The sequence below is a fragment of the Petromyzon marinus genome, chromosome 36 (assembly GCF_048934315.1).
Source record: "Petromyzon marinus isolate PM22_M1 ecotype Great Lakes invasive population chromosome 36, UKy_Petmar_22M1.pri1.0, whole genome shotgun sequence".
In the NCBI taxonomy this organism is placed as follows: domain Eukaryota; kingdom Metazoa; phylum Chordata; class Hyperoartia; order Petromyzontiformes; family Petromyzontidae; genus Petromyzon; species Petromyzon marinus.
The window spans coordinates 1179975-1196405 of NC_133702.1; the positions used below are offsets into that span (position 1 = coordinate 1179975).

The 16431-nt window shown below is 46.3% G+C and overlaps 1 protein-coding gene and 1 long non-coding RNA gene across 5 annotated transcripts in view; one reads left to right on the plus strand and one right to left on the minus strand.

The window, feature by feature from the left end:
* The first annotated feature begins 792 nt into the window (after window positions 1-792).
* The window catches only part of LOC116949422 (protein bassoon-like), a 174343-nt gene continuing 158704 nt past the window's right edge, over window positions 793-16431 (plus strand). For 3 of the 4 annotated variants that reach the window (XM_076071997.1, XM_032966752.2, XM_076071998.1), the window contains exons 1-3: window positions 793-1218; window positions 11315-12170; window positions 15195-16385. In XM_076071997.1, the coding sequence (XP_075928112.1) occupies window positions 971-1218; window positions 11315-12170; window positions 15195-16385 (2295 nt within the window). In that variant the 5' untranslated portion in view covers window positions 793-970. The remainder of the gene's footprint in view (window positions 1219-11314; window positions 12171-15194; window positions 16386-16431) is intronic. The other variant, XM_032966754.2, reaches the window with a different exon arrangement.
* LOC142930069 (uncharacterized) lies at window positions 8577-11316 on the minus strand. The gene is made up of 2 exons (XR_012946023.1): window positions 9712-11316; window positions 8577-9450 (listed from the first exon to the last, which is right to left on the minus strand). It is a non-coding gene; the product is annotated as an uncharacterized LOC142930069 (long non-coding RNA).

The window sequence follows — 16431 nt, forward strand, 5'->3', positions numbered from 1 at the left end:
GTGAAAAGTATCCCCAGCCACCTGGCAACCAATCCATTCATGGTTAACCCTGTCATAGTGACCACACCTGTGGGTGTCTGTTTTCACGAGTTGGGTTTTTATCAATGCTGCATGCACCAAGCCCAATGTACAGTGTTGGGAGTCGTCCATTATTGAACCGGGGGTTGGGGAGGCCTTCAATGCTCGCTTCGTGTCGGGAGGGGTCGCTGCTGAACGCATCGTTAGTGGGCGCTGTCCGTGGTGCTGATCCGTCCATGAACCACGCGAGCCCGGCGATTGCGCTCGCTACACAATCACACACGAGACGCGTCGCATCTTCACGCCATACCCATTTATCTATCGCACCTATAGCCCAGTGGTGTCTTTGTAAAAATATATATGTATAAATAACTTAAGTAATAAGGCGAGCGTGATTTTTTGCCTATATGCACACACGAGCAGATTGCAGCGCACTGTGCTATGGATGATTATATAAGGCTTGCGTTTGTGAATCGGCATTACAGAAATTCATGAATGTCACACATTCCTGTGAATGAATATAAGCAGCTGTTGTAAGTTGCTGCTATCCACACTCAACCGCAGTTACGTGCCACACAGCCGTGTGTCACAGTTGCGTGCCACAACAGTTGCGGTGAGTGCACACTGCTGCGCCGGCCGCGTATATCGGCAAAGCAGTCAGCTTGCCACAAGCGCATGCGCGCGTCCCTCTGCCGGAGAGAGCAAGAGAGCGAGAGAGAGAGAGAGAGGGAGGAGGAGAGGAGATCTGGAGAGAGGGGAGGGAGGGAGATAAACAGAGCGAGGCGGGGGGGGGGAGATAGACGGGGGGAGGAGAGAGGATAGGAGAGAGAGAGAGGGTGCGAGCGAGAGCAAGCAACACGACTAATCCGCATCGTCGCCAGCTAAAGATGGTGGAGTAGCAAAAGCAAGAGAGCGAAGAGTCAAGCGCTGCCCTCTGCGTCGTCAGGAGAAGATGGGAAATGAGCTGAGCGGCGAGGGAGGAGAGGCCATGCCGGGCGCAGCCGCTGCAGCAGCAGCAGCGGGAGGAGCAGCAACAGGGCCGGGTGCTGGCTCGCTCCTGCAGGGCGGTGCCCCGACTGCTGGAGGCCGAGGACCAGCGCCAACCTCCGTCGCTGCCTCCGCCTTCCCCCCGGCCTCTGCCTCCCCCTCGTCCGTGCAGAGGGCGTCCGCTGCTGGGCCCGGAGACCCATCGCTCTACCGGCACGTAGCCCCCCCCCCCCCCCACGCTGTGTGATCTTGTTGTAGCAGGTTGTGATCCACTGGTCCACACGTCGATCCAACACGCGAGCACATCGGATGGATTTGTGTGCGCGTGCCTGGGTGTTGCTTGTGTATCTGCCTGTGTGTGTGTGCGTGTGTGTGTGTTCCTGTGGCTCACCTGTACGTGTTATGTATAGGTCACTATATGGGTGATGGCTAACAGGCGACACGGAAGGTCTTTGTATGGATTCCTATGCTCGTGTAACCTGTCCGTATGTGTTTGTGTATGTTCATTAATCTGTCTGCCTGTATGTGTGTGTATGGATGAGTGTTCACGTGTCTGTCTGTATATGTATGTATGGGTGTGTCTGCCTGTTGATGAGCATGGGTGTGTGAATTAATGTGGCTGCCTGTTACCTATACTGTAATTGTAAAAATGGTGTTCACTCGTGTGTCCGCCTATGTGTATGGGCGTGTTGATGTGTCTATATGTGTTAATGTGTCTACGTGTGTGTCTATCTGGGTGTTTGTGTGTGTTCGTGCCTGTATATGTGTAGGTATGTTCACCTATCTGCTTGTGTGCGTTCTTATGTATGTAAATACAATGTATGTATTTGCATGCTATATGCATATAAGGTGGAGTGTATGTACAGGTACGTGTGTGAATGTATGTGTTTACTGTGGACGCTTCATATGTAGGTACGACATGCAAATTATGTATTAAAATATTCTGTTTCGCTGTGTGTGGGTGCATATGTATGAATGCGAGTGTGTATGTATGTATGTAACAGGACATACGTGAAGTATTTGTTAGATATAGCACGGTATGTAGATTTAGCGTACAGATGTGTAATGTGAATGATACTCCCACCGTTGTCTTCCTGAGTTTCGGACCGGGTAACACGTGTACCAAAAGCACTCATTCATATATTTGCGTGCACACACACACACACAAACTCATACCTTCGTGATGAAGATGAGAGTCCATTGAGTAAATATATTTCTTTAGAAGTGCATCCTAAAACAGAAGACATCTTACCTGTAGGTACGTGATATGTATGTGACCGAATGTGTACACAAAAGCAGGCAACGATGAACGGCGAAGAATCTAAGCGGGAGGCAACGCAACTGCCATGCTCGACTCACGAATTCTCGTCAGCGCATTGTTATCTCTCCCGAGTCGATAAAATAGGTACCACTTTGTGAGAAGCCAACAGAGGCCGGTCCATAGAAAGACTGACGCTCGCCATAGGAATGTGGAATTTCCACACATGCTCGTGGCCACCCAACGGCGATGAGCCCTGTGTATTATAGGAGACAGAACAGTATATATATGTCGCTGTGCTGTACTATGGCTCTCACGTTCATGCCTCCGTCCCCATCAACCCGCATTGACCAGCGTGGTGAAGTATGGCCAAATACCTCTCCCTCCCCTCCCCCTACCCACACGCCGTGGGGTGGCCCCCATCCAGCAGTGGATTCACACGAGGGTTCTAAATGCGCACGCGTCTCTTAAAATCGTCAACCAGCAATCTGCGTTTCAATACCATTGCAGTGCAGGTGACAATCGCATACTCTCCACATACACACTTATAGCCCCCCCCCTATTGGGGGGGTTATTTGGCCATACTTCACCACGCTGGTCATTGTGGGATGGTGAAGATTGTTTTCTGTGTGTGCAGCATATACATCTTTATTCCATTGTCAGACGAGGCGTGCAAATTCCTTGCCCTACTTACAGGGAATAACGTGTGTGGGTGTGTTAACATTGTCTTAATATTGTACTAAGTGATGTGTGTGCAACCCATTGACACCTAACGTGACATTTGAAGGCATATAATTGGTGTAGTAGATGTGTAATGCAATGCTACATAACGTATCAAAGCGCATAATGCAATGGAACTTCGTGTATGTACCTATGTACGACGTTTATAATGTGCCCACTGCATTATAAAATGCCCAATTATGCATGTCCTTGTGCATTACGTGGTGTGCTGTGTATGTATAATGCTCCTTTACATTATATTATGTAATGCACTGCAGTTGGTGTGTGTGCAGCGATGTAATGGCATGCAATGCACGATGCCAGTGTGATGCAGGGTGGTGCTACGAATGAAGGCGAATGTCAGGTGATGATTCTGATGATGGTGGCGGTGATAATGCAAGGTGATTATTACCATGATGATGGTGAATGATGTGTAATTCAAGGTGGTGGTGAGGATGATGATGCTGGTGCGGATGAGTTAGAAAAAAGGATGCAAGGTCGAGATGTGGATGACTAATGCGAGGAGGTGGGTGATGGTGGTGGAATGAGGAATATCCGATAATGCAAGGTCAGGTGACGTAGTGTGCGTGAGAGAGCTGTGTGTGTGTCTACATGCGTGTGTATGTGTTAGAGAGATTGAGGAAGAGCTGTATAAATGAAAGCGAGTTGTGTATACGTGTGTATGTATCAAGGGAATGGAAAAGGCTTCGTGTGTATGATTAATGTGTGTGTGTGTGAATGGGAGCTGTGTGTACTGTACGTGAGACAGAGCGATGTGTGTGAGCTATGTGTGGTGTGTATGAGAGCTACTTTGTGTGTGTTTGAGAGTGAACTGTTTGTATGACCGGGCGTGGTGCTGGCCACCCACCCCGTGTGTGCTATGCTAGCCTTCATTGGTGCTACTCGCTCACAGCACTTGACACAATAGCCTGCGTGGGTTACATGGGGGATCTTTGTCGTTGTTTGTATGAGAGTGCGCTGTGTGTGTGTGTGAGCAAGCTGTTTGTATAATTGTACTACTTGTGACAAGCATCACCACTGTCACCATCACTCCTCTGTTTGCACATCACGTGCACAGCAGTGCATTTGACATTCTCCTCTCCATTACACGAGTGTGCACTGATTGAAAACCCAGGACCATTGCTGTGTTGCCTTCCTGGATTTATTTCTCTTGCATGTATCTCCATTTAAAATGTTGATCCACTTACTGTATATATATAAAATGTTATGCAGGATAGTGCTGATTTCCATTGGAATTGCAGTACATACAACGCTACCGCTGTTCATCATTGCAACGTTATTTTACGTGATAATAATGATGTTTAAGAATTTGTTAATGTTATCGTATACATTACTACATGATACCAGCCATCACGCATTGATCAGAAAAAAAACACGCTGTGAAGAGCCGCCATCCAGCAGCACGGCGAGATGCGCTTCCTGGGATCGCAGCGTGAGGAGTCGAGAGAGGAAGACATCGGAATGGGGAAGGAACGTCGCGTCAGACTGACCACAGCGAACAGTCTTGTTAAGTGACGGAGGGCAAGACGCAATGACTAGAAGAGACTGATGATGTAGTGACTGTCACTAGAAGAGACTGATGATGTAGTGACTGTGACTATAAGAGACTGATGATGTAGTGACTGTCACTATAAGAGACTGATGATGTAGTGACTGTGACTAGAAGAGACTGATGATGTAGTGACTGTCACTAGAAGAGACTGATGATGTAGTGACTGTGACTATAAGAGACTGATGATGTAGTGACTGTGACTATAAGAGACTGATGATGTAGTGACTGTGACTATAAGAGACTGATGATGTAGTGACTGTCACTATAAGAGACTGATGATGTAGTGACTGTCACTAGAAGAGACTGATGATGTAGTGACTGTGACTAGAAGAGACTGATGATGTAGTGACTGTCACTATAAGAGACTGATGATGTAGTGACTGTGACTATAAGAGACTGATGATGTAGTGACTGTCACTAGAAGAGACTGATGATGTAGTGACTGTCACTATAAGAGACTGATGATGTAGTGACTGTCACTAGAAGAGACTGATGATGTAGTGACTGTGACTATAAGAGACTGATGATGTAGTGACTGTCACTATAAGAGACTGATGATGTAGTGACTGTGACTAGAAGAGACTGATGATGTAGTGACTGTCACTATAAGAGACTGATGATGTAGTGACTGTCACTATAAGAGACTGATGATGTAGTGACTGTGACTATAAGAGACTGATGATGTAGTGACTGTGACTAGAAGAGACTGATGATGTAGTGACTGTCACTATAAGCGACTGATGATGTAGTGACTGTGACTATAAGAGACTGATGATGTAGTGACTGTCACTAGAAGAGACTGATGATGTAGTGACTGTGACTATTAGAGACTGATGATGTAGTGACTGTCAATAGAAGAGACGGATGATGTAGTGACTGTCATTAGAAGAGACTGATGATGTAGTGACTGTCACTATAAGAGACTGATGATGTAGTGACTGTCACTATAAGAGACTGATGATGTAGTGACTGTCACTATAAGAGACTGATGATGTAGTGACTGTGACTAGAAGAGACTGATGATGTAGTGACTGTGACTATAAGAGACTGATGATGTAGTGACTGTGACTATAAGAGACTGATGATGTAGTGACTGTGACTATAAGAGACTGATGATGTAGTGACTGTCACTATAAGAGACTGATGATGTAGTGACTGTGACTATAAGAGACTGATGATGTAGTGACTGTCACTATAAGAGACTGATGATGTAGTGACTGTCACTATAAGAGAATGATGATGTAGTGACTGTGACTAGAAGAGACTGATGATGTAGTGACTGTGACTAGAAGAGACTGATGATGTAGTGACTGTCACTATAAGAGACTGATGATGTAGTGACTGTGACTATAAGAGACTGATGATGTAGTGACTGTCACTAGAAGAGACTGATGATGTAGTGACTGTGACTAGAAGAGACTGATGATATAGTGACTGTCACTAGAAGAGACTGATGATGTAGTGACTGTGACTAGAAGAGACTGATGATGTAGTGACTGTCACTATAAGAGACTGATGATGTAGTGACTGTCATTAGAAGAGACTGATGATGTAGTGACTGTGACTATAAGAGACTGATGATGTAGTGACTGTCACTAGAAGAGACTGATGATGTAGTGACTGTCACTATAAGAGACTGATGATGTAGTGACTGTGACTAGAAGAGACTGATGATGTAGTGACTGTGACTATAAGAGACTGATGATGTAGTGACTGTGACTAGAAGAGACTGATGATGTAGTGACTGTGACTATAAGAGACTGATGATGTAGTGACTGTCACTATAAGAGACTGATGATGTAGTGATTGTGACTATAAGAGACTGATGATGTAGTGACTGTCACTATAAGAGACTGATGATGTAGTGATTGTGACTATAAGAGACTGATGATGTAGTGACTGTGAATAGAAGAGACTGATGATGTAGTGACTGTGACTATAAGAGACTGATGATGTAGTGACTGTGACTATAAGAGACTGATGATGTAGTGACTGTGACTATAAGAGACTGATGATGTAGTGACTGTCACTAGAAGAGACTGATGATGTAGTGACTGTGAATAGAAGAGACTGATGATGTAGTGACTGTGACTATAAGAGACTGATGATGTAGTGACTGTGACTATAAGAGACTGATGATGTAGTGACTGTCACTAGAAGAGACTGATGATGTAGTGACTGTGACTATAAGAGACTGATGATGTAGTGACTGTCACTATAAGAGACTGATGATGTAGTGACTGTCACTATAAGAGACTGATGATGTAGTGACTGTGACTAGAAGAGACTGATGATGTAGTGACTGTCACTAGAAGAGACTGATGATGTAGTGACTGTCACTAGAAGAGACTGATGATGTAGTGACTGTGACTATAAGAGACTGATGATGTAGTGACTGTCACTATGAGAGACTGATGATGTAGTGACTGTCACTAGAAGAGACTGATGATGTAGTGACTGTGACTATAAGAGACTGATGATGTAGTGACTGTGACTAGAAGAGACTGATGATGTAGTGACTGTGACTATAAGAGACTGATGATGTAGTGACTGTCACTATAAGAGACTGATGATGTAGTGACTGTGACTAGAAGAGACTGATGATGTAGTGACTGTCACTATAAGAGACTGATGATGTAGTGACTGTTACTAGAAGAGACTGATGATGTAGTGACTGTGACTAGAAGAGACTGATGATGTAGTGACTGTCACTATAAGAGACTGATGATGTAGTGACTGTGACTATAAGAGACTGATGGTGTAGTGACTGTCACTAGAAGAGACTGATGATGTAGTGACTGTCACTAGAAAAGACTGATGATGTAGTGACTGTCACTAGAAGAGACTGATGATGTAGTGACTGTGACTATAAGAGACGGATGATGTAGTGACTGTCACTATAAGAGACTGATGATGTAGTGACTGTGAATAGAAGAGACTGATGATGTAGTGACTGTCACTATAAGAGACTGATGATGTAGTGACTGTGACTATAAGAGACTGATGGTGTAGTGACTGTGACTATAAGAGACTGATGATGTAGTGACTGTCACTATAAGAGACTGATGATGTAGTGACTGTCACTATAAGAGACTGATGATGTAGTGACTGTCACTAGAAGAGACTGATGATGTAGTGACTGTCACTATAAGAGACTGATGATGTAGTGACTGTCACTAGAAGAGACTGATGATGTAGTGACTGTGACTAGAAGAGACTGATGATGTAGTGACTGTGACTATAAGAGACTGATGATGTAGTGACTGTCACTATAAGAGACTGATGATGTAGTGACTGTCACTAGAAGAGACTGATGATGTAGTGACTGTGACTAGAAGAGACTGATGATGTAGTGACTGTCACTAGAAGAGACTGATGATGTAGTGACTGTCACTAGAAGGTTGATGTGTAAACAATGCCGGCAATGCAATGGCAGCTGGGTGTGACAGGGTGCCTGGAACCTGTCGCTCTTGTCGATGGCATTGCCCTTCGTGTGCGAAGGTGACGCTGCTGGCGGTCTGGAGTCCTGCGCAGACCGATGCGTGAGTGGAGAGCTTCTCTCGCCCACTGCGGTTGCCACTTGTAGTTTGGCGTGTGAAGGGATGGTATTTGCCTGTCGCGAGAGACCTTACATCGTACGGGACTGTGGGTCCACACCATGGCGGTGCAGCGATGAGATCGCTTTGTGCGCAGGAGTGAGATGGATTGTGACATCATCGCAGGGCAGCTGAGGGATGGGCGATGGAGTGAGGAATATGATGGCTGCTGCTGATGATGGTTTTTATAATTAGATTATTATGTTGGCACGTTGGAAATGATGAGACGGAGGGGCTCCAGATCGATGGCAAAACGTTTATCTTGAATAGCTGTAAAACGCAAGGACATGGACGTCACACCGAGCGGGTCTGCATCAGGCCTCCATTATCGAGGCGCCTCGTGCCGTCTCTCATTTGCGACTCGCGAGCCCCAACGTCTGGCCACAACCAAAATTGATCGTCCGTGTAAATACAGGAAACCGACAGCAAATAAGGGACTTTATAAACAAAGGCAACTTACAAAGTCGCTACAAAAATAAATACATTATGGGGGTGAGGGGGAGACATTTCTAACGTGCCATAATTAATATTGAGCATCGCTATTCTAGACAGTGGTGGAATAATCTATTTATAGGTTTATTATCTATGGGACCTTTTTCCCCCAGTATCGAAGTATGAAAAATAAGAATAGGTATTGGCAATGAAACAGGTGTTAAGATGTTAAAATACCAAATAGACACGTTTTTGCAAGGCATCAAATCTGCAGAGAACGCCAAAAGGTGAACAGCACTGTCTGCCTTTTGGCGTTGTCTGGTTTGATACTGACGAGACTAGGCCATCAAGAAGGCTGTCTCTGGTGTAGGCCAATCCGTTTCAAAGACAATGCATATTTGATCAAAGCATGAATGTTTGCATGTGTTGCAACAAGTACGTGTGGTTTTATTACTTATAATATATAGCATTACTGCAGTGGAAATTTAGGTCATTCACAAATTTTCATTTAATTAAAACTTACATCATGAGACCTCCTTTGCCAGTACCAAAATATGAGAATAGGTTTTCCCCCTTTTATCTGGCAACAAAACCGGTGTTAAGTTGTTAAAACACCAAACTGAAACCTTTTACAAGGAATCATGTCTGCATTAACCACAATACTTTTGGCGTCCTCTGGTCTAACACCGTTTGAGACGAGGCTCAAAAGAAAGCTGTCTCTGGTGTGGACCAATCAGTTTAAAAGACAATGCCACATATATTATCAGAGTATGTTTTTTGTTTGCATTTTGACCACAAGTATTGTGGTTAATGCAGACATGATTCCTTGTAAAAGGTTTCAGTTTGGTGTTTTAACAACGTAACACCTATTCTTAGTTTTTTCGGTAAAGTCACGTTGAAGAGAAACAACAAAATAACAAAATATATATAAAACAATAAAAAATTCTCACGACGTTTCGACCATAACTGATGATGACCGTTTGAGTTATGGTCGAAACGTCGTGAGAATTTTTTATTGTTTTATATATATTTTGTTATTTTGTTGTTTCTCTTCAACGTGACTTTACCGAAAAAACTAAGAATATGAATTACTGCAGTCACGAAAGCTTTAAATCAAAACGTAACACCTGTTTTTTTGCCAGAAAAAAAGGGGACAAACCTATTCTTAAAATGTACATGTTTATTGTAAAGGTAAAACAGATAATCGTGCAGCCCCGACTTGCTTGCTCATGCCACTGCTGGCGAAAGGGTCTCCAGAGAGCCCCTATAGAGCGTACTTGGTCTCCTCTTCCACACTCGCCGAATGTCTTTATAAAGAGGTAGGGGGGTACCCAAAATTTACCCCACCATAGTCGACCTGCCAATCAACTAACTGTGGTTGTTACTCATCTAAACCAACGGGTGGACAGAGGCGAGGGGAAATTCAAGCAACTTGCACCGCTGTTTCAACTGCCGCACCAGGAAAATTATCTGGTGACCCCAGGATTACAATTCCATCGTGCAAACCATTACACCACCAGCATGTTACATCAGTGAATAATGAGTACATGTGGAATACAGTGCTTAATGAAATAGTGCATACATTGTGTAGCGTGACACATTGGGGTTTTTGGATGGGATCCAATGATGGGGAATGGTTGTGCGGCATATATCGTGTATGCTAGGTGAGTTTTTTGTGATCAGTAGTCCGGTGCATTGCTTCATATTGAGTGGCTTGATTTTAGTTTTATGTAAAGTTGCATAAGGGTCAATAGACAGGGCCTGGTGTTATAAGAAATCAGGATCGATATATAATCAATGGTCGGGTGGCAGTTGAGAGTAGTTTAGCACTGACAAATCCGTTTATAGGAGATCCATATCGTGGATCCTATTATCCGTTAATTTACTCCTATTATCCGTGTGGTAAACACGTCGATAACCCATGGATGATAAGATTAATATGCCACGTGACGACTGTCATAACCCATGCCATTCCATTAAGACTTATGGGAAAAGTCACGGATAATAGGAAGAATAGGGCCACGAATAATAGGAGTTTTCACGGACCCTGCAGCTGTCACAGATAATAGGGGTATGGATGTGATAAAATGGAGATATCTCACAATAGTGAAAGATATGTGAACTATTTGACAATTATAATTTTTTTGAGTGCCATATTATTATGGAACAGACAAAATCCGAGACTTTAATGTCCCTGGAAGCCGAATAGATTTCTCAGAACTCTGCTACCTCAAGGATACGACGATCCTGGAAAAATCGTGACCGGTGGCAACCCAAAATGCAATACTGTACTTCTTGATTTACTCAGGAAAACCTCATTCAGTCTCATGGGACTTGTTTCACTATCTTGGTGCAATAGAGATGTAAGTTGTTAAATAACGACTTATTCATTGTTATGACACCATCTGGAATGAAGTCCCAAAAGACTAGACAATAAGGTGCTGATGAAGAAAAATAGACAATGTATTGTTTGTTGTTTTATGGATTTTATGACATTAAATTCACTGGCTCAAAGGGAAATTAATCTCTAAATGCCTGTTTGACCATGATGACCTTTTCCATTTGATATGTTTTAGTATCTGATACAACTACTTGCTGTGCATTCGCCTTAAGTTTCAAAATCATTTCCATATACTAAGTTGTGATGATTCTCATTGTCATACAGATCGTGTTTAATGACTAAGTTGTTCAATAATATATATGGAAACTTGTTTCTTTACTGTGTTACAGAAAACCTGATACTTCACAAGGAGACTACAGTTTACAAGGAGACCCAGTGCGGGTTAGGCAAGGGGAAGGCTTTCAAAGAGACCAAGGCAGAGCTAGGCAAGGCGAAGGCTTTCAAGGAGACCAAGGCCGAGTCAGCCAAGGGGAAGGAGACCAAGGCCGAGTTAGCCAAGGCGAAGGCTTTCATGGAGACCAAGGCCGAGTTAGCCAAGGGGAAGGTTTCCAAGGAGACCAAGGCCGATCTAGGCAAGGAGAAGGATTTCAAGGAGATGCAGGCAGGAGTAGACAAGGGGAGAGCCTACAGGGGGATGGTGCCGAACGGGGTCGGCACCAAAACCGAGAGCGCCGCTCCTCTCGTGCGAGGCAAGGGGAGTCCGGGGAGGTGTCTGGTGGGGAGGCGCAGGGAGGTAGGGTTCATCGGAGCCGTAACCTGCAGAGGCAGCCATCCTCTGCATCTGATCACCACCACAGCGGGGGCAGCAGTGGTGGAGGGGAGGCAGAACGTGGGTCTAGGCGGGGATCCCATCGCGACTCCACTGCGGTGCAACGGCAGGGCTCGGCGCGTGGGCTGGAGGCCACAGGAACCCGTTCAGAGCAGCGGGGTCGAGGTGTCGGGGCGGCCGCTACCGCCGTCCCCGCCTCCGCCGAAGGCCAGGAGAAGAGGTCTCGGCCTAAAAGCGTCCACGGCACGTCCACCCGGGGTTCGGCAGCCCCGCCAAAAGTAACGATGTGCCCTCTTTGCAACACCTCGGCCCTGAACCTGAACTCGGCTGAGCCGCCCAACTACAACAGCTGCACGGAGTGCCGAGCCACGGTGTGCAAGCAGTGCGGATTCAATCCCAACCCACACCTGTCACAGGTACACGGGGAAGTGGGCTGATGCATGGGGCTGAACAGTGAGGGAAAAAGGTATTTGATCCCCTGCTGATTTTGTACGTTTGCTCCACTGACAAAGAAATGAGCAGTCTATCATTTTAATGGTAGGTTTATTTGAACAGTGAGAGACAGAGTAACAACAACAAAATCCAGAAAAACGCATGTCAAAAATGTTATAAATTGTCACAGTCACTACTTATTTCCCTCATTAAAATGCAAATCAATTGATAACATTTTTGACATGCGTTTTTCTAGATTTTTTTTGTTGTTATTCTGTATCTCACTGTTCAAATAAACCTACCATTAAAATTATAGACTGATAATTTCTTTGTCAGTGGGCAAACGTACAAAATCAGCAGGGCATCAATTACTTTTTTCCCTCAGTGTATACGCGTGTGTGTGTGTGTGATGCAACACAGGTACACATACATGCAACCACATGGAGAGATATAATGCCAGAGCTCCACACACACACACCCACACAACCACAAAGTGACTGTCACAGCAATGAGCCAGTGTAAATGAATATTGGTCTCCCTGGTACAAATATTCATTGGATATTTGTGCTCCCAGGGACACTAACTTTGTTCCCCCTGACAGGGTTAGGGGAAGACTCCATTGGTTTAAACGAAAATAAGGCTCCGTTGGTTCGATTTGAGCGAACAAATGGTATGGGAATGTTGTTGGGTAGAACACTCTAACACTCTTGCCTTTTTAAAAGCAATCGCTATCAGTAGAACATTTTAAATGTATCAGCAAGGAAAGTGTTTTAATCAAACGTTTAAAAAGGGCTCCTGGTACCGCTGAGATCGCGGATTTGAATCCGAATTTCAGCCACCCATGATTTAGTTGATGGTCTCAGCCTGCCCACCAATGAATACGAATAAAACATTACATTTGGTTAATCAATTAATTACTTTTTTCAAATATCGAGTATATATAGTTATATACCACATGACAAACGCTCTTTTTAGTGATAAAATGATGTCGTGCCTAGTATGGATACGAGGCCTATTAAAGGAGAACAAGAGCAGGATGGAGTGAGTTTAGAAAGTTGAAGAATAATTAAAAAGAGCAGTCCATTGTGTCTGAAGAAGAACGTTTTCAATTGGTGCACATTGTCAGCGATGACTCGGAACGGACACTGACAAAGACAATGGAACAAAAGCTGAAAAGTGAACAAAAAATCACGGAGAGAGACGCGTGCTTGGAATTGAGATCGATAACTGAATGCATAGTTTCAGGGAACACAGACAAATCGGAGGATGTCACGTTCACTTGAAAAAGAACTGGGCCTGCGCAGCACTCAACGCTAGACATGCGGTGGACGAGACTGGTGATGAAATAGCAGCCAAAGGAGGGAATACAGACACGGAGTAAAGTGGATTGTAGCAAATCTGGACCAGAAGGTAACGCGATGGCTTGAAAAGGCCTTCATGCAGCAGTGGATACACAGTGGCTGATGGCGACGATGATGAATAGAAAAACAAGGCCTGTGTCTGCATCTGCGTGTCTACTATTATTCGGTTCATCCACACAAAAGAGATAATGAATGTCAATGGATTCTCACCGAGTTAAGTAACTTAACTTTGAGCTGAATGTAGAGTTCACCTTCGTATTAAAATTGTGTAAATTATTGCATGTACGTGGGTCTGCGGGGCTGTGCTGTATTTTTAATACAATGGTTGGCAGATTTTGGGTGAAAATACTGACCAAATGGTTTTGATCAGATATAGAATTATCTCAACCGCTTTATTGGAAACCCAATTTAATTTCGGCACACCCGAGAACATAATAGACCAATTATTATGTGTTTTTTTGCGATTTACCCCCTCCCTTATTTGGTGATCTAATAGACGCTTCAGACACGAGCTAACGAAAGTCCCTGCTTTTACAGTGCCCATATTTGCGATTTAAGGATCCTGCAATGTGTCACGTTATGGCCATTTGGGGTTGCTTTGTAAAATTTAGCAGGATTGCATCAATTATGCCGCCTCAATCAACAATTAAACTGATGGATAAACATACAAAACCATCCACATCAACAGCCTTGTTACAGAAATTATGTTTTATATATCTAGTATGGAGTTAACGTGTCTTTACGGCTCTGAATACATTTGGAAGGTCATCAACTAGTGGTGGAAAAACACCGTTAACCTATGGCGGGGTCCTCCATAGCACAGCCACTGTTTACTCTCATTAAAGTAGTTTTCATGAATGCATTTATAGGCTCGATGTATGTACATTTGTACAGAAAGCTATGTTCTCTCAGCGTTTCATAGATTTATACTGTATCAAGTTAACAAGTAGTGATGTGGATACACTCGCCCGTTCCATAGACGTTTGGAATTTCCATCGTTAGACCCGGGGCTACCAGCGGAGATTGCCACTGGCCAATACTCGTTTGTGCACGAAGACAATATGCCCGTGTAATGTGTACATTTCCCGTTCGGTACACGATCGCTCTACCATGAGCATCACCACCTTGTGCTTCGATAAACTTGTCCAGATGGCACCGTGGTTGGAACACTTTGACGCACGCACTTGAAGGTTACCAGTCCGGGTGTCGGCACCCATCATCATTCTGAGATGGATAAAATGAGGAATGATACCGTGCTGAAACTGACCACTGCCAGAGGAATGTGGAAATTCCACATTCACATGACCGGAATGTGGAATTTTCCAAATGTATATCATTGTCATCACGATCCATTGGCAGATCGCCCTGTAGGTGTCCACTGCACATTTCGTAATTTGTTTCCACTTTCCTCAGTCTTGTGCCAATACGCTCAAACAGTGCCACATCTTTCTGTCACCAATCTCCTATGTTGTCCTGTCAGAGGAATGTGGAATTTCCACCACTGGTCCAGAGTCACTAGAGATGATGGAAACCGCTTCCCGCGCCCGTTTGAGCGTGAAGACACGCAGGCGGCGTTGACGGTCGCCCACGTCGACGCGCCCGCGTGTGTGACCGTGCAAGCGTTGTCGCCGCTCTCCCTGCGTGCAGGTCGAGTGGCTGTGCCTCAACTGCCAGATGCAGAGGGCTCTCGGAGCGAAGCCGACCGCCGCTGCCCGCGAACCTCCGCCGCACGCTGCGGGCCAGCCCAGCGCCGTCCCCGAGTCACGCAAACAGCCGAGCGAGACGGACGCCCATGTGCAGCACCGGCCCCAGCCCCAGACGCAACCCCAGCCCCAGCACCAGAGCGTCGCTCAGCAAAAGCGGCAGCCGCACGCCACTCCCGCGGATAAGCCGGCGACGCTCCCCGCCGCGAGCAGGGCCGACGTTGAGCCGCAGGTGGATTTGAAGGCTGCGCCATCACCCAGAAAGCAGCCACTCGGCGCTCCGCCCGGCCCCGGGGTCCACGATGTGGCTCGGGAACTACCGCACGACCGTGCCCCTCGGCAAGTACAACAGCAGCAGCAACAGCAGCAGCAGTTGAATCAACAGCAGAAGCAGCAGCATCAACAACAGCAGCAGCAGGATAGGAAATCCTCCTCCCCGCATCCTCCAGATCCGAGGCAGCCACCCGAAACCAAGGCAACGGCAGCACCATCGGCACCATCGGCACCATCGTCGTCATCATCCGAGGCCGGTGTGGCGGGAAAGCTGTTCGGCTTCGGGGCCAATCTGTTCAGCCAGGCGACCACCATCATGGGTGCCGTCAACGCTCCGGGCTCTCAGCCCTCCAGCCGCCCGGGGTCCCAGCCGCCCAGCCGCGGGGGGTCCCAGCCGCCCAGCCAGCAGGGCTCACCCCTGCGGAGGCCCGCGACGCCCGGGGATCCCAGGCAGGTGGCGGCGGACGAAGCGCGTGGCGCTCATCCGGCCTCGGCAGCTGCTGCGGCGTTGGGTCAGCTGTCGGACTTGCAGCAGAAACAGCAGCAGCAGAAACCGCAGCAGCAGCAGCAGGCAGTGCCAGATGTTTCGGGGCAGCGGCTACAAGGCCGGAATACAGATGCGAGGGGCAGGGTGGATGAGATGGGGCGGCAGGGAGCGGTGGTTTCGGGGACGCCTGCCGCTGCTGCCACTGCTGCCGTGGTCGCTGCCCCTGCACCAGCCAAGCCCAAGGTCACGTGTCCTCTCTGCGGAGAGGAGCTCAACGTCGGCGGGCAGGAGCCGGCGAACTACAGCACCTGTACGGGCTGCCGAGCGCAGGTCTGCAACCTCTGCGGCTTCAACCCCTGCCCGCATTTGCCAGAGGTGCGTAGAGGGCCATCGTGGTAATGAGGCTTGTGGAACAGTTGCA